The 17,454-nt window shown below is 38.3% G+C and overlaps 1 protein-coding gene across 1 annotated transcript in view; it reads left to right on the top strand.

Annotated features, from left to right (window-relative positions):
- Positions 1 to 267: 267 nt before the first annotated feature.
- Positions 268 to 17,454, top strand: part of LOC106937002 (complement C3-like) — a 25,342-nt gene continuing 8,155 nt past the window's right edge. The window contains exons 1-32 of the mRNA XM_015018288.1: positions 268 to 396; positions 1,392 to 1,593; positions 2,126 to 2,288; positions 2,573 to 2,646; positions 3,498 to 3,595; positions 3,691 to 3,773; positions 3,860 to 3,953; positions 4,025 to 4,127; positions 5,238 to 5,358; positions 6,920 to 7,035; positions 7,193 to 7,339; positions 7,918 to 8,017; positions 8,115 to 8,209; positions 8,295 to 8,486; positions 8,561 to 8,716; positions 8,943 to 9,069; positions 9,692 to 9,760; positions 10,146 to 10,343; positions 10,438 to 10,552; positions 10,636 to 10,724; positions 11,106 to 11,245; positions 11,424 to 11,636; positions 12,171 to 12,228; positions 12,978 to 13,067; positions 14,244 to 14,450; positions 14,616 to 14,691; positions 14,784 to 14,943; positions 15,036 to 15,131; positions 15,309 to 15,459; positions 15,567 to 15,652; positions 16,517 to 16,594; positions 16,712 to 16,867. Of these exons, the coding sequence (XP_014873774.1) occupies positions 302 to 396; positions 1,392 to 1,593; positions 2,126 to 2,288; positions 2,573 to 2,646; positions 3,498 to 3,595; positions 3,691 to 3,773; positions 3,860 to 3,953; positions 4,025 to 4,127; positions 5,238 to 5,358; positions 6,920 to 7,035; positions 7,193 to 7,339; positions 7,918 to 8,017; positions 8,115 to 8,209; positions 8,295 to 8,486; positions 8,561 to 8,716; positions 8,943 to 9,069; positions 9,692 to 9,760; positions 10,146 to 10,343; positions 10,438 to 10,552; positions 10,636 to 10,724; positions 11,106 to 11,245; positions 11,424 to 11,636; positions 12,171 to 12,228; positions 12,978 to 13,067; positions 14,244 to 14,450; positions 14,616 to 14,691; positions 14,784 to 14,943; positions 15,036 to 15,131; positions 15,309 to 15,459; positions 15,567 to 15,652; positions 16,517 to 16,594; positions 16,712 to 16,867 (3,948 nt within the window). The 5' untranslated portion in view covers positions 268 to 301. The remainder of the gene's footprint in view (positions 397 to 1,391; positions 1,594 to 2,125; positions 2,289 to 2,572; positions 2,647 to 3,497; positions 3,596 to 3,690; positions 3,774 to 3,859; positions 3,954 to 4,024; positions 4,128 to 5,237; positions 5,359 to 6,919; positions 7,036 to 7,192; positions 7,340 to 7,917; positions 8,018 to 8,114; positions 8,210 to 8,294; positions 8,487 to 8,560; positions 8,717 to 8,942; positions 9,070 to 9,691; positions 9,761 to 10,145; positions 10,344 to 10,437; positions 10,553 to 10,635; positions 10,725 to 11,105; positions 11,246 to 11,423; positions 11,637 to 12,170; positions 12,229 to 12,977; positions 13,068 to 14,243; positions 14,451 to 14,615; positions 14,692 to 14,783; positions 14,944 to 15,035; positions 15,132 to 15,308; positions 15,460 to 15,566; positions 15,653 to 16,516; positions 16,595 to 16,711; positions 16,868 to 17,454) is intronic.

Raw genomic sequence — 17,454 nt, 5'->3', positions numbered from 1 at the left:
CCTTAAGTTTCTTTTTCTATCTTTGTGCCTCATGACTTCATAATTTATCCGTCATAAGACTTTGACTTGAACATTTATTCCAGTATGTTGCTCATTTTATTAACATATGTTTTGTACAGCACAACAGTCTCATGTGCACTTATCAAAACACATAGGGTATGGTAGTCACCGGACTGAATTTAACACAGCTTTTATATACAATCTTGCCAATCTGTAAGTGGGTGAGGCAGAAGAAATGGGAGGAACAAATGGCAGCTGTTTTTAACGGAGCCACAGAGCGAGTGAAGCCACTCAGAGCAGGATGGGATCAGGCAGGAGGATGCGTTGGCTCCAGCTCTGGCTGATCGCCTGCCTTGCGTTTTTCTCTCTTTTCTCTCCAGCTGCTGGATCTCCGACGTAAGCAGGCCATCCATTCATATTCACATATTGATATTTAACCACTTTTCAACAGTGAATTTAGATGACGCTTATGTCTCGTTTTTAATCGTGATAAATCATCTGCTGCCTCAACAGATCAGGTTATCGTTTGTTGTCACATTCAAAGCATATTTAGAGTTTAATAAATAGGATATAAGCTACTTTAACTCATTTTTTTATAGTGGCGTTTCTGCCAGTTGCTTGTGTTGGCACTTCTATTATAAAAAATTATTTCAGGATGTGAATGTCTCAGTTGGTTCTGAAACTGTTTTGCATTTATTGAACACTTTCTTAAACGGTAAAGACTGAAGGTGTTTTTATGTTGCGCAGAATGGATAACATTTACTGTTTTAATTTTGTAGACATTATTATTTTAAGTTTTAGCCGTTGCCTCACACAGACCATATAACATCAATTTACACTCTTAACATGTTTTAGTCCCTGATTTTCTCCCTGTAACAGGATGTCAAAATTAAAATTAGGTCAGAAGGTTTGTTTGAGTTGTATCTTCTGACAGAAATCCACAGCTCTTTGGTTAATAATCTATGAGAAAATTGAAGCACATCTTGTTTTGTATTTACTTAGAGATGAATTTCAACAGACTTAACAGAGAATACAGTGATGAAACATTTTGTTGATCTAATCAATACTGGATCAAGGTCACGATCAGAAATGCTGACTACACAACAACATGGGGAGAATTTTTTTTTTTTTTTTTTTTTTTTGATGGTTAAGTTTCCCCTACGCTATCAGTGCAAGTAGCTGTTAGATTGCTGCACTGTTAAGGTTGTAAAGAATGTTTTCAAAATAGTGTTTTCCAAAGAAATTTCTTTTATACTAAGTACATTACTTATACATGTCTGTTTAGTCTTAAGTACAATTCTCACAGGATTGTAAAAACCCAAGTCACAGATGATAATGAGCATCTTTCACACTGCTGTGATGGACGTCTAAACTACGGTTGCTTCTTTCAGATATGTGATGTCTGCCCCCAACCTGCTGAGAATCGGAACAGAAGAACGAATTTTCATTGAGATTCAGGACAATGTGAATCGGAACCAAAATGTGAACGTTCAAATACGTGTGATGAACCACCCGACCAAAGCCACAACATTCACATCCACATCTGTGACTCTAACGGATCAAGCAAACTTCCAGGCCTTTGCAAAAATTGTGGTAAAATGCATGTTTCCTGGAATTACCCAAACCTTTTATGATGATGGAGGCAGCACTTATCACCTGCCTCTGAATGTTTTCCTTTCTAAATGAAGAAACTGAAGTTAGTTGGTCAACTTTCTGTTGACGGCAACGTGAAAATCTAAATAAAATACTTGATGTTTGTGGTCGTAATGTATAAAGATGGAGGCCATGTATATGTTCATATGGTGATGGATGTTTCTGTGTTTGAATTTATTTACTTACAGGTAAAATATTGGACTTTTTTTTATTATTATTATTACCGGTAATTCAAATCCAGCAGCTCAGAAATGCATCCTCTGCTTACGTTTTTGTCTACATCTGTGGTCTCGAGCTCCAGTCCTCAAGGATGGCAGTAATGCAACGCCAGTGGATGCAAGTTGTCATTAAAATCTAAAGAAGTCGCGCTCAAAGACTCGTCTGCTGCAGCTCTTAGATGTCTCTCTGCTTCACCTGGCTCTAATATTAGCTCATTAGCCGCATATTTTAATCAACTGCTTGTTTCTCGCAGATTCCTCCTGAAATATTTGCCAACGACCGTAATGGAAAGCACTATGTTACTCTTCAAGCACAATTCCCTGATCAGTTGCTCGAGAAGGTTGCATTAGTTTCCTTCCAATCTGGCTTTATTTTCATTCAGACTGACAAACCCATCTACACACCCAGCAGCTCAGGTGAGTCCAAAGCCAGAACAATCTGCCGTCACAAATGTTGTTTGAAGAATTTTAATCTTGATGTTCAAGACCATAGAATCTACAGGCAACATTCATACACAAGAGTGGTCAAACAAATGGAGATGATAAAAAAAACACATCAAACATAAATGAAGCATCATTAAAGAAAATATGAGAAGAAATAACGTAAAAAGAACTATTTGTTTCTGAGGTTTTCACGTGCAGCATGCTACTTGGAAAGCAATGCAAAGTGCATAATCTGTCTGTTTCTGTGCCTGTGACAGTTCGCTACAGGATTTTTGCGATGTGGCCCGACATGCAGTCCCAATCGGATACTTCAGTCAATTTTGAAATTGTGGTATGGTGCAAGATATTTCACCTGAATTGCTTTTAATGTCTAATGCTTCCCTGATCGATTGTTGTTGCTGTTTTTTGTAAACTGTATTATTACTGGACAGCATCTTGAAAAATGCTTTATAGATAAAATGTATTATTTCTGCTATTATTCCGATTTTTTCCCGATCTGTCAACAAGAGGTTACGACCCACATTGCTGCAGTTGCTCATGGTGGCATTAGGAAAGGCAACCGCGTCAGAAAATAATGCATAAAATGTGGGTGGGTTTTCTCTGATTAGTTTTGCATTTCAATTGTTGAGATGCAGCAGAAGGGGAAACTAACCCCCCGGTCCGTAGGCCTGAGTACCTGCGTCCAGCTTCATAAGCCACCGAATTTTAAACAAAATCTGTAAAGAGTTCATAATGTGAAGCTTTCTAACGTGGATTCATTTTCAACAGCCACTTTTCTTTGGTCTAGAAAGTGAACAACATGAATAAAAAGTTTCATGAATTGCTGGATAAATGTTCCTTTGTGGTTTTCACATAGTTGTGAAAATATTCCAGTTACATTTCAGTTGCATCTGGCATTAACTGCAGTGCCGTAAGTGTCTGTTTTTGTCACCAACTCAAAGCAGCGCTGTAGATGAGCTGCCGTTCAAGACAACACACTGGGCTTCTCATCGTTAACTTGCTGCTCCTACTGTAAAATGCCTAGAAGCGTCAGTCAGTCAGCCGGCCAGCCGAACTATGGAGAAATTAAATCTAAACCAGTGAGAGTCAGCCCTGCAGACATAGACCAGACCTTCAGACCATAAAATAAAATAAATTACTTTTTTTTTCTTGAAGAAATTTGCTTTTTGTGTTTATTTTTAGACCCCGGCTGGAATTGTTATAGAGTCTAAAATAATCTCACTCAGGAATCTGGCATCAGGAATCTACACGGATGAGTACCGTCTGGGTAATATTGTCAGGTGAAGGATCTTTCAACATCGTTAGATCTTTGAAACGTTTATTATTTATCCCCGTCGGAGAGCTACCTCCTACTTTTTGTTGTACTTGTGTGCAGCTTTGGAAATTGGAAGATGGTGGCCAACTTTCACAGCAATGCAGCAGAGAGTTTCACTACAGAGTTTGAAGTTAAAGAATATGGTAAATCCCTTTTAAGTTCTTCATTTTAATAAAGACCATCTATTTTAAGTGCTTTAATACACCAAAAATGCTGTCTTGTTTCACAGTGCTTCCCAGCTTTGAAGTTAAGTTGTTGCTCCCGCCCACGACTCCCTTCTTCTATGTTGACAGCAATGCCCTCAATATCACCATCAAAGCTACGTAGGTTGATGCAGACCTTTGATTGTCCTGTTTTTCTTAGAGACATGTTCACCGTTCTTGTCTGGTTTTAGGTATACGTTTGGTAGAGAGGTGGATGGAACCGCTTATGTGGTGTTTGGGTTCATAAACGGCAATGAAAAAAAGAGCTTTCCAAGTTCCCTTCAAAGGGTCCCGGTAAGTACCTTCATGCAGCTGATCTGCATTTCTCGTCTGAAAGTTTGAGCTCTACTTTTTTTTTTCATTACATTTTTTCCCCAATCCCCTCAAAGACTTACCCTATTCAAAGGTGTATTTATGTTTAGCCAAAATCGTTTAAAAGTTAAGCTGGTTCGTCCATTTTTCTCCCCACTTTAATGAAGATTGTGATCAACATTAACATCCGTTTGTGGCCAATGGCAGCCATTGGCCACAAATCATTTTTAGCCTTATTTAAAAGACTTTAAATAAGTTGTAAAGAATATGAAAATAAAATGGAGGCCATCGTAAAGTTAATGAATAAATATTTTTATCATAAGCTTCTATTGCAATGCTCCTGTGATTGGCTCGTTGAAACGTTTTCATGAAGGGTGCAGCTGAAATCACTCTGCCATTCTGTTTGAATTGGGAAAGCTGAATGGTGACTTTAAAAGGGAGCAGAGCTTAAAGTTATGTTGTTTTTTTTGTCCACCATGTTTACCTTCAAGGAAACGTGTCTGATGTCGTTGCTTTACTTCAAATGGGGTGCGCAAGCAAGGACAATACTCAAAGAGTCCAGCATGACGGACTCCCAAAGACAGTTTGGTTCGGTGGATTCGGTGGGCACCAGTGCAGGATTTGTTGCCGAGTGGCAGTGGGTGGCTGCCACTGGTTCTGCAGGCAGATCAGTGTGGAAACTTTGGATGCTGGGCTTGTGTCAAACAAGACAAATAAAGATGTAGGGTCTAATTAACTTCCCATGAGTTTGTTTGGAGTATCAGGAAATTAACAGTAGAAAAGAAAACGTGAATGATTCAATGAGTGCAGATAAGGAAGCATCCTATCAGCTTTTGTGTGGAGCTTCTTTGTCCAAGAGAGGGAAAACCCTCCAATGCCACATAAAAAAATTAAGATTGAATCATTTTTCAAAATTAACTTTGACCAGCAATCCGGGACTACTGTAGGGACAGAAACATATGTTTTAAACCCAACCACAAATTATATAAATGTGTCTGTGTAATAGGGCTTTCAATCCAGGTTACATTGCTGGTTTCATGCAAATTCAAGTGTTTCGGTTTTTAACCTAATCCTTGCATGATATTTTTACAGATCCAAAATGGGAATGGAATGGTAACTCTACTGAAGAAACACATCACAGAAATCTACAAAAACATCCTGGATCTGGTCGGAAAGTCCATATACGTGTCTGTCAGTGTGCTGACTGAGAGCGGTAAGAGACACTGCATTTAACTTTGAGACCATGAGCTAGATGTAGACACAACACTGACCTAAAGGAAAACATCCAAAATGTCCTTGTGCGCTTTATTCACGTAATGTTAAATTGGTGCAAGAGACAAAAAAAAAAAAAGGTTTCAGTTCTCAGGCTGCCATTGCACATGAGTAAAGAGGCAGAGAGGATTAGTGAAAAAGCCATATGTAATACATTACAATACGCTATGAATGGAGGCTCGTCTGTCATGTGTTTTTCAAAGATAACGTTAAAGAAGGTATTAAACATGCTTTTTATTAAACCCCCATTTCTGTTTTAAAATTGTTTTCATTGCTCTGATGTACTACTCTAATATAAGACATTTTTAAGCAGCTGTAAGCGTTTTTGTGCAGCATTATTCTATTGATGTTTCTGTGCACATTCTACAAAATAGAGCAAAATAGTGTCATGTGTTGAAACATCACACAGACAACAGCCCAGATGTTTCTAATTTCATCTAAAGATAAAAATAAAAAAAATAGTGTTGGAAAGCCGAAATAAAAATTAAAACGTGTTTTCAGGTTTTAGGCATGGAAGTAGAAGGAGTACTATCAGAGGTGGTCATGGAAAAAAATGTACCGTATTTTCCGCACTATAAGCCGTACTGGATTATAAGGTGCATAGAATAGTCGCTACAGTAGAGGCTGGAATTACGTTATGCATCCACTAGATGGAGCTGCAGTAAAAAGAATATCAACAAAACAGTCCGACTCCTGTCAGCGAGGAGAGCCTTCCTCGACTGGGCCGGGGTGTGGCCGGACGATGGTCACCCTTCTCCGTTCGCGCACAGCATGTTGGTGGAGAACGCGGTGCTAAATGACCTGCAGACGACCTGATTCTAGACGGTCGGTAGGTAGATAGGTCAGTCAAACTTTATTAACAAACCAGCGTTCTGACAACTATCCCAGCATGCACCGCGTGCTTCTTCTACGGGTGAAAATGAAGTCGGCGGCTGCTTACCGTAGCTGCTAGACCTGTTGTGGCTCAATATCGGTCCATATATAAGGCGCACTGTCGGCTTTTGAGGAAATTGAAGGTTTTAGGTGCGCCTTATAGTGTGGAAAATAAGGTAATTGTAATGTTTTCAGGTTGAATGTCCATCCAAAATCAATTCTCAAACGACATTTGCTTGAAATAGTTGTAGAGGAAAAACTCTGCGCCTGTGGGATTTTTGTTCAGGACAGTGCTCCATCCATTTTGTTTGTCATTAAGTGACATATTGATTCTGGGAACTAACAAAAGCCCATTAATTTACGACAAAACGTCTCTTTGTCTTCCTCAGATATTCAGGTGTGAGATTGACAACATTGCTTAAATTAATTAATTCTTCAAAACTAAATGTGCTTCTCAAAAATACAACTTTCTTAATAACTGAATGGACTGGGTAGGTAGTAGATGAATTGGGCTTTATTTGTAAAATTTTAAATATAGAGAAATGTCCCGAAAATAGCATTTAGTGCAGCTGAAGTGTAAAAAGGTGCTAGACCTGCCTAAGTAAACCTTGCTTATGCATTCCTGACAGGTAGCGAAATGGTGGAGGCAGAATTAAAAGGGATCAAGATTGTCCAATCCCCTTACACGATCCACTTCAAAAGAACACCCAAACATTTCAAACCAGGGTTGTCATTTGATGTAACGGTAACGTACAACTATCCATGTACTATATGTAACAATAAGAAAACATTGTAATTATTAAGTTATGTCATTGTTGTACTATTGTTAATATAAGTGAGAGTTATTAGACATATATTATATTAATTACATAAAGTTAAAGTTCTCCTGTTGCCAACGGCAGGTAGAAGTTTTGAATCCAGACGGTTCTCCAGCAGAGGGCATCCCTGTCTCCGTCAATCCCGGTGGAGTTTTGGCCACCACTAAAAGCAATGGGATAGCAAGACTTCCTATTAACCCCGGGGGAGAGATACAGAGCCTGCAAATCACAGTATGTTTCCAGAAATGTCTCATGTAATGCTTTCTATCAACCTTGTTTGTTTGAATCTTTTCATGTGTGGAATCTTGATTATTATTATTATTATTATTATTATTATTGTTGTTTTTGCAACATTACAACTTACCACTTCTTCAACTTTAACATTTGCATATTAATATGTTTGTTCTGGTAAAGGTGAAAAATTGGAACTACATTACTTTAGACGTCTTGAAAATATTCAGTCTTTAAGATTTTTAAAAAGTCCTATTTAAAGGGGGAAAAAATAGTTGTAGAGCCATGATTCTGATTAATGGCATGGTTTGAAAATAGGCAGGTAACCATCATTTTCCTTCAGCTTACATTTCTGTATTGATTTCTTTAAATAAGCAAAACTCACTATAATGAGCAGAAGGGAACTCATCTGTCGGTCTGTATCTACATCGTGCATTTTGATAAGTTATCCGAGTTGCTGAAATAAACTTTTCCAAAATATTAATCTTATTTATAGGATTTGTGAAACTTTTAACGAGTCTGTACCTACCTCAGCTAATCTGTGTGTTCTTTACCTTAATTCAATTGATTTTCCACAGGCAAGGACTAATTATCCCCCAAATGCACCAAATAGACAAGCAACGGCCACAATGGTTGCTCTTCCATATAAATCCCCAAGCAACAGTTTACTTCACCTAAGTAAGCGTTGTCCTCAAAAAGAACAATTTAAGTAATACCAGCCATGGAAAATGTAGCATATTAAATATGTGCGTTAATGTGAGAAACAACATTTCAGGTGTTCACACAGCAGAAGTGGAGCTAGGGGATTCGATGAAACTCGACCTCTACTTCACCAAACCAGAAAGTCAGGAAAAACACATCACCTACCTGGTGAGAGTCGGTCTGCAGTTTGCACACAATTCTTTGTTGTTTCGTCTGAACACTGAGGGATTAATGAACAAGTTTGTTTCTCTAGATATTAAGCAGAGGTCAGCTGGTGAAACATTTCAGAGAAAAGAACGTTAATCTAAACCAGATGTCGGTGACAGTTGACATTACAAAGGAAATGCTGCCATCGTTCCGCATTGTAGCCTTCTACCACACAAGTTCAAATGAACTGGTGTCAGATTCTGTTTGGGTGGACGTGACCGACACCTGCATGGGAAAGGTGAGAGACGCTGAAAGCATGATGTTGGAGAAACGGTAAAGAAAATGTAAATGTTGTGTTTGCCTGCCCGTTAGCTGACACTGGAAATGAAAACGCCTGCTGCAAGCTATGAACCTCGGAAGACTATCAATGTTTTAGTAACAGGAGACCCAGGGGCCACAGTGGGCATGGTGGCTGTCGACGACGCCGTCTACATACTGAACAACAAGAACCGCCTCACACAGAAAAAGGCAAATTTTTATGGTGTTTATAAGAATTTAACAGAGACAGAACAAAAAAAAAAATAGAATAATCCAAAGCAAAAGTCAAAACATTCTGATGCCTATTCAATATGAAAAGAAAAATTGACAAACTAGCTCTCTGTAAGATAAATATGATGTTTCAAACACAAGTGTGAAGCTCTGATGTTCTGGCTTGTCAGGTGACATTTTATTTTCAATCCACCCCTTTGACTAGATATGGGACGTGGTGGAGCAATATGACACAGGCTGCACAGCAGGTGGAGGGAAGGATGGCAGGAATGTGTTCTACGATGCAGGACTCCTGTTTCAGAGCAGCCATGATGGATCACCGTCCAGAACAGGTCACACGTTCCCTACATTTGTTTTAGCTGCAGCTGTGAACCACCAAAGGATCACAGCTGCTGCCCTCTGCTGGTTGTATTATGCAAGCAGCAGCTAAGCAGCGTTTATTTACTCAGAGTAACAGGATAATAAAACACCAACAAACGTTAATCTAACCCAACTTAAAAAATACTTAATATTTTGTCATATTATGTTTGGGCATGGATTTTGTATTAGCAGTGAAACACCAAAAAGACAATCAAAGTAAATAAAAAGAAACAACAGCAAAACCGATTGGGTTGAACAAAGAAGAAATTAGTTAAAGAAAGAAAATGATTTGTAAAAGGCCAGAAAATTGTAAAGTGATGGACAGTAAGAAGATCACAGTGCTTGTTGCTGTGTCCTCTTTCAAGGAAGATGATAAACGGCATAAGCTAGATTATGATTGGGCTAACCTGAATTTAATCATCAGACATGAAACAATTGGATCTACACTCAGTATGTTAGGTTCAGAAAATAATCATCATTTCTGCAATTTGAATCATCTACTTCTTATTTTTACATGAAACTTTCATGGATGTGTTATTTATACATTGTGGAATTTGATATTAAGATTGTGTTTCTGAAAATTCCTGCTTCTAGATTTAAAATGCCCCACTGCCACCAGGAGGAAAAGAGAAACCACTATCTTGGAAGTCAGAACCAGCTTAAGTAAGAATTAATTTTTTCACAGTATTTTTCTAATACTAGTGTTAATTTGTGGATAACAAGCCAATAATGTTATTGTTATTTGAATTGTGCCATGTGTTTTATAGTACTTATAAAGCAATATTGTCTCTGTAATGTCATTTCTTTCCCCCACACACATTTCTCTTGACAATGTCGATCTCTGTGATTAGCCTTCCTCAGCTTGAGATCGAGTTACATGTGTTAGTTTCAAAAAAGATTTTAATGGCAATTATTGATGAACTGAATCAGACGGAAGTTGAGCAAAACTGAAGACTTAGCAGATTATTGGTAAATTTTTGTGATAAAGACAGAGCTGTAATGTATAAAAAGCTTTGACATGTGCGTCCTCATTTCATGTCTTTGTCAGTAAGTGGTTTCAGAACCCATTTACAAAAGGACTGCTGTTTGGATGGGATGAAGGAAATCCCCGTCTCATACACCTGTGAGAGGCGCACAGAGTACATCATGGATGGTCCAGAATGCAAGCAGGCCTTCCTGCATTGCTGCAACGAGATGAAAAAACAGAGAGACGAGAGGAAGGTGGAAATCCTACACCTAGCTCGCAGTAAGAGACGAGCACACGATTTGCTCTCATTTCTATTCCAAGTCTTTTCTTAAACAAACAAGAAAACATTGGTCGTTTCTAATCTTTTCCCGAGGTGAGACAGATGATTACAAGGTATCCAATGATGAAATCGTGTCACGCTCCAATTTCCCAGAAAGTTGGTTTTGGAAGGATATTTCACTAAGATGCCCTGCAAACGACCCCAACTGGTAATAAGAGCAGCAGAAGAAAACATGTGGCTACTAAACGCTCAATGTTTTCACACCAACATGATCTCTGGTTGTTCCATCAGTAACACCGTGACAGCTCAGAAGACTGAAGCTTTGCCGGACACAATCACAACGTGGCAGCTGACTGCCGTCAGCATGTCAAAAACTCATGGTGAGCATCTGTAATCGGGTTTCATCTGCTGCTGTTTCACTTTACAATGACTTCAGTGTGTCAGACGTCTCACTAATATTTAAATGTTTGTAGTCATATTGCACTACTTTAAAATACATATTCTTTAAGCTTTGGCATTAAGATGTCTGAAGTGATCATTTCTACTTGTCTGTGCTGATGAGAATATAAAAATGTCATGTCTTTTGCACGTATGCAAAATAGTTCTGTAGTTTATGCTTGTCTGACACGAATAAAAAGCCCAGACCACAGTTTACAAGAAGTAAATCTCTTTAAAGACTTCAGTAGAAAAGCACTTTTTTATATCCTTCAAGGTTTTTGATTTCTATCTCATTTTGTGGGTTTTTTTCTGCTTCATTAAAGGTCTCTGTGTGGCCAAACCACTGAAGATCATTACCTGGAAGCCGTTCTTTATTGACCTAAGACTGCCCTACTCAGCCGTTCAAGGAGAGCAACTGGAAATTAGGGCAATTCTCCACAACTACGATGACAATCCCATAACTGTGAGTTTGAGGTGTCTGGAATACAGTCTAATCCAGACTGTATGTGTCACACACTTTGAATATTGAATCATACGTACTCCTCTTTTTGTCTTTATCTTTGTCTGCCCTTTGCTCTTAAAATGACAGACTGAGATTGAGTTTTTCCTTGTTAAACTCCCAACCTCAATCTGCTCTCCAGGTACGCATTGAGCTAAAAGAGGAGGCCAGCATCTGCAGTGCAGCTTACAAAAAAAAGTGGTTTCGAACTGAGGTCCAGGTCGGACGCCAAACGACAAGAGCTGTACCATTTATCATTATTCCCATGAAGCATGGATCTTTTCCTATTGAGGTCAAAGCAGCTGTTAAAGGCTCTTTCCACTCAGATGGAGTCAGAAAGAAGTTGCTTGTTGTGGTAAGAGAGACGAATGCCTGCTCTACACTTTTACTGTGCTGAAGCATCTTCCAGATAGGATGTTAGCATCCTATTGTTAGCATCTTCCAGATAGACCTCCGCATTTCCATATTTGATAAGTGCAACAGTACTTTGATAAGTACATTATCCTTCTTTAGTTAAAACTTTAAGGGGAATATGTTTTTTGGCAGTTTTCACTGTTTAAACCAGGAATTGGGAAAGAAAATACTGGAGAACATTTAACAAAACATTTAGTAAGATCACTCCCCCTTATCCAATTTACCTAACTCAGCTTTATCCCTCAAAGAGTATAAATATTTTATTTTTTGTTTGATTTCTTTATCTTATAACACAATGGGGAAATTGATGCCAAATCAAAAAACTGAAATTTTGAGATGCTCTATGATAAGCAAAATTAGGTGCAGCAGAAAACTTTGTTTTAGTCATGTGTAATGGTAACTGCAAGTACCCAAATATGGAGATGGAATCCAGTCAACACAGGATTTTTTACTCGTGATTTGTTTCTTTTTCTAGCCTCAAGGTGTGCTGATGCAAGAGCAAACAAAACGAATTCTAGATCCTGCTAGAAAAGGTAAGTTTAGGGAACCAGTCTAATTTTTAGATTTGGGAAAGTGGACCCTTGTGCACAAAGATTCTCAGAGTCCTCTCACAGAACTCCTACTTTAGCACAAACAAATCCTGCAAGGGAGTTTTAGCGTAAGAGTAAAAAAGTGTGGGTGACCCGATGCAAGGTGTGACGCTGACTTCAAGTGACTGTGATTGGTTTAAACACAAATCAAAATAACTGGAACCGTAAGAAGTTCATAAAACTCCATATTAAAGCTTCAGCATGTAACATTTATTAAGAAAAATATGGCTATTAAATATTTGTTAAAACCGTCACTGGTGCCCAGTGCTTACTGCAGAAATACTCACTCAATCAGAAACAACCAATCAGGGTGAGGGTCTTAGCACTGTCAGTCATGCTCGGGTATTCGCTGCTCATACCCTTCCCGCTTGCTCTCTGCTGCATTACGTCCAGAGCGCCACTAGAGGGCCTGCCATGCATGTTCAGGCTTGTTAGCATGGTCACTGTTAATGGCGGAAAAACAATTTTCCTGTTATGGTAAATTGCTTCCCTGGCATTATCACATTGACCGGCTGGTGAAGTAAAGGGCACAGAAACCAAACAGGAAAAAGGAGCAGTGCCTGCTGTTGGCATATCTCTATACGTTTCATGAAGAATGTCTCTCCTTTCTAAAATGCTGTTATTGGAGCTATTTTTAGTCTTAGGAATATTTGTGCATATGGTACCTGATGTCTTGCTATTTCCCATCACAGGCGGAAGGCAAGAGGAAATGATTAACAGTGACATTCCCATGGCCCATCTGGTTCCAAATACACCGGAGAGCACTCTGATCTCTCTGACAGGTGAGAGGCAAGGCAAGGCAAGGCAATTTTATTTATATAGCACCTTTCAGTCAAAGACAATTCAAAGTGCTTTTACAGAGAAACAATACCAATCAGACAAGAAACACACACACAAAAAAAAAAAATTCAAGAATAGGCAACTTCAAAAAGAAATGTTTTTAACCTTGTTTTAAATAAACTCAAAGTTGGGGCAGATTTGCAGTGAGCCGGAAGCTTATTCCAGAGGGCTGGAGCATAAAAACTAAAAGCTGCTTCCCCGTATTTTGTTCTAACTCTCGGAATGACTAATAGGTTTGACTCAGTTGATCTTAAAGGTCTGGGAGGTATGTAGGGCTGGAGAAGATCCGTAATATAATCTGGGGTTTTGTTGTGTAGAGTTTTGTGTAGAGAGGAAGTAGTGCACAAAGCTGCTGACATTGGATCCCGTTGCATCCACATTATGTTGCTGCAGTAAATATGCTTCACCGAAAAAAATTATAGTAGTTAAAGTTGTTAATGTTTCAGCACCTCACTCTGGTGCTATGGACAAATTCCACACAGCAAACACCCTTATTGGGCAGGATTTGAACCCAAGACCTTCTTCTTATGAAACAACTGCACAAACCCCCTTCCACTTTGACATTCACATCAGGAAAAGTTACACAATGAGAACTCAATGCAAAGAAGTCAAGTTATTTCCATCAGCAGGACAAGAGTTTAAAGTTCTTGTACTATTTTAGTATTTGCATGCCTACTGGATTGTTATTGACAATGTATTTTATGTGTTTTCATAAAATGGCATTGATCCCACAAGTAGGTGACTTAGGTCCACTGCCATCTAGTGCAGAGTAGTTGTCTTACAATTGGGAGGTTGCATGTTTGATTCCAGCACTCAACTTCATGTGTTTCAGTGTTTAAATATTTGTAAGAGTTTGGGTGAATGTGTCTGTAGTGTAAAGCAATTTGGTAAGTATGACAAAGCTTGTTAGAGCTAGCTCTTTAGGACGTTGTTAAATCTGCTCCATAATCTTCATCACTTTTTGTTAGATGTAGCCAAATTAACTTTGCAGTCCAAATCAAATGTTGGCAGTCACAAAAAATAGAGGCAGTGGTGGTATATTTTTTCTAGAGATTCCCATGTTGTTTTCCAACGACAATCCTGATCACTAACTTTTTTTTTTTTTTTTGAAAACACAGGCATTGGGCAGATGAATACACTGTTGGATAATGTCATTAGTGGGGAGTCCATGGGTAGTCTAATTAGAGCGCCCTCAGGATGTGGAGAGCAGAACATGAAAGGTGTGACCCTGCCTGTAATTGCAGCTTTATATTTGGACAAAACCAACCAATGGGAAGATGTGGGCTTTGAAAAGCGCAATGAAGCCATACAACACATTAAAACAGGTAAGCTTCATAGACCCTTTTTAGGTGCAAATATCATTTATATAATGTTACCTGCAACATACTAAACGTTAAAAAAAAAAACCTTCATTAACACAGTAAATTTTCTAAAACTATATTTTGTGATACTTCAAAAGGTAATCAAAAATTTTTGTTGACTTTTTGCAGGTTACGAAACACAGTTCAAATTTCGTAAAGATGATGGATCTTTTGCTATGTATTCATACAGACCAAGCACCACTTGGTAAGATACTCATTTATAAATTCCACATTTCATAGAAATTTCTACAAGAAAATATTTTATTATTGTCCTCTTCTCACCTCTCTCTTGGAAAGGTTGACTGCATATGTTGCCAAGGTGTTTGCCATGGCAACAGCCCATGTGCACATTGATACCAGTGTGGTATGTGGTGCTATCAAGTTTCTGATTCTTCAGACTCAGAGACCAGATGGCATGTTTGTGGAAGTTGGAGAGGTTTCAGATAAGAGCATAATTGTGAGTACAATACATCAGGTAACACCGCCTTATAAATATGGTGTAAAAACAGAAAAGATGCCACCAACTCTGTACCCAATGTACTTGAAAAGGGGGATGTGGGCGGTGTAGATTCAGATGCCTCCATGACTGCTTTCTGCCTGATTGCCATGAAGGAGTCGAGTAGAATGTGTTCTGATTACGTTCCTGTGAGTAGCAACCTCCACACAGCATTTCCAGACCTTTCATACGGTTTGTTCAGACATCATTTACTTCACCATAAATTAAAATGGTTTATCTCCTTTTTTGCTAAATAATGAACTCATTATACAGCATTTTTCCTGAACTTGTCATGACTTATTTTGAGTAATGTTTTTGCACAAAAGAGCCTTTCAAACAGCATGAGAAAAGCACAAGCCTACTTGGAACAACGACTGCAGAGGCTCACCAACCCTTACGCTGTTGCGCTGACATCGTATGCCCTGGTGAACTTTAAAAAACTGGACAGAGGCGTTCTCTTCAGGCATGCTGCCCCAGGTCTCCTAGCATAACATTTCATTTCAAACATGTAATAAGAATACAGAAATAACTAAGAGGCTAATCACACACAAACTGTAGTAATAATCTCAGGAAGTTTTCCACAGATCGAACACACTGGCCTGTTCAAAAGGGGAAAGATGCTACACTGGAGGCCACAGCTTATGCTCTTCTTGCACTTGTTAAGGACCAGGTGGGTGTTGTGACAAATGGGATTTCTGTTTTACAATGTCACTACATAATCACACTTGATTCTGGACATTTCGATATAGCTGGGCAGTGCAAGAACACAGCATTTTATTAAAATGTACAAGTTTTGTGCTTTTATGCCACATAATTGGAACTATTTCAAAAGGATTAGCCAATCCGGACCTGGGTAAAATAGTAGCACTGTAGGAGTATGATTTCAAGTCGACTTTTAAGCAAAGGGGTAAAGACACATCTCATGGCACAAAGTTTTGCTATAGCATTGATGGCATTTCTTGACAAAGTGGAGAATAATTGGTTTTCAATGTGCTATGCAGTTACAGTTGACAAAACTGTAATAACAAGACAGCTGCCATGAGAAAATCAATATATCTGAGATACCAAAAACACTTAAGTACACTCATTTTCAAACATTTTACTTAAAAGTAGATTTTTATGGTACTTTACTCCTGCATGGAGACTAATAGACTTTGGAATAAAAATGTGAATGTCTAACTTTTCAGATCAGATTTAAATTGTATTCATAAGTCATGTCTACTTCTACAGGTGTTATTACAGTGAAATACCTTTCTCAAACTTTCTACTGTTCTACAAATTTTGCCAGATGAAATAATGATGAAAAAGCAAAAACAGGGTTTTCTGCTCGCTTGGAATAGAGAGTATTTGGCTTGTCTGCATCCATGTCCCCATTGCTGTGCTTAAAATCCTAAAAATTGGAGATTATTCTATGTAATTAGTAGATTAAATGAATTGCCATAATTCCAAAAGGCATTAAGATCACGTAACCAATTCAGTAAAAAATTGAAAAAAAACACGGGGGGGGGTGGGGGGTTCCCTCCTTTTCTTAAAGGCATTTGAAGAAGCTAAACCTATTGTACGATGGCTCAGCCAACAGCAGAGGTACGGTGGAGGCTACGGAGCAACTCAGGTAATTCAAAACTCTCGATAGGTCAAGCACTTTGTTTGTAATGAAAAAATAAATAGTTTCATACTTCTCTTCTGTTTAATCTGATATTTTGATGCTGAATTCTATATTTTTCTCCAGGCTACTATAATGGTGTATCAGGCTGTAGCAGAGTATGCATCCAATGTGAACGAGCCTCCTTTTGATCTCAATGTGGACGTATCAATAAAAGGCAGGTCACTGATGAACAAGATCAACTTGAACAATCAAAATCACTACAGCACTAGAACATCTAAGGTGAGAAGATGGATCAGAACTGCTAACAAGAGTGAAAACTTCTTCTTTCCATGGAATATTTACAATTAAAAGTGACAAACTAAGGTCTATTTAGTACAAAATCTATAATGTAACCTAAAAAACATAACATCATCAGACTGAAAAACAAACCCAGCATACCATAGTGAAATATAACCTTTGCAGGCTTTTGTATCGATTCTTTTGAGGAACCTTTAAAATTCACTCGTTGGCCTGTTTATTAGATGCATAAGCTCAAACAAATGTAAGAAACTCAGTGGATTTTGACATCTAGACCTGATTAGTTGTTGAAGTTGAAACCATTGCGTCAGAAGAAAAGAAAAGCCATTGTTGTTTCAGATTCAAATGGTCTGGCACCAACAGTCATGCCATTATCAACAGTGTCTAAACTGTGCAGAACAATCCCTGAGGTTTAGGAATATACAGTGAGCAGACTGAGTTGGTAGAAAGGCAACAGTGGATCCGATAACCACTCAATGAGACCAGTGTTACTTCAAATGAGACCTTTATGTTTTGAATATATATATATATATATATATATATATATATATATATATATATATATATAT

This window comes from Poecilia latipinna, unplaced genomic scaffold (assembly GCF_001443285.1).
Source record: "Poecilia latipinna isolate Pla-1442-1.1 unplaced genomic scaffold, P_latipinna-1.0 Scaffold2261, whole genome shotgun sequence".
In the NCBI taxonomy this organism is placed as follows: Eukaryota; Metazoa; Chordata; class Actinopteri; order Cyprinodontiformes; family Poeciliidae; genus Poecilia; species Poecilia latipinna.
This window is presented reverse-complemented; position numbering and strand designations above follow the sequence as displayed.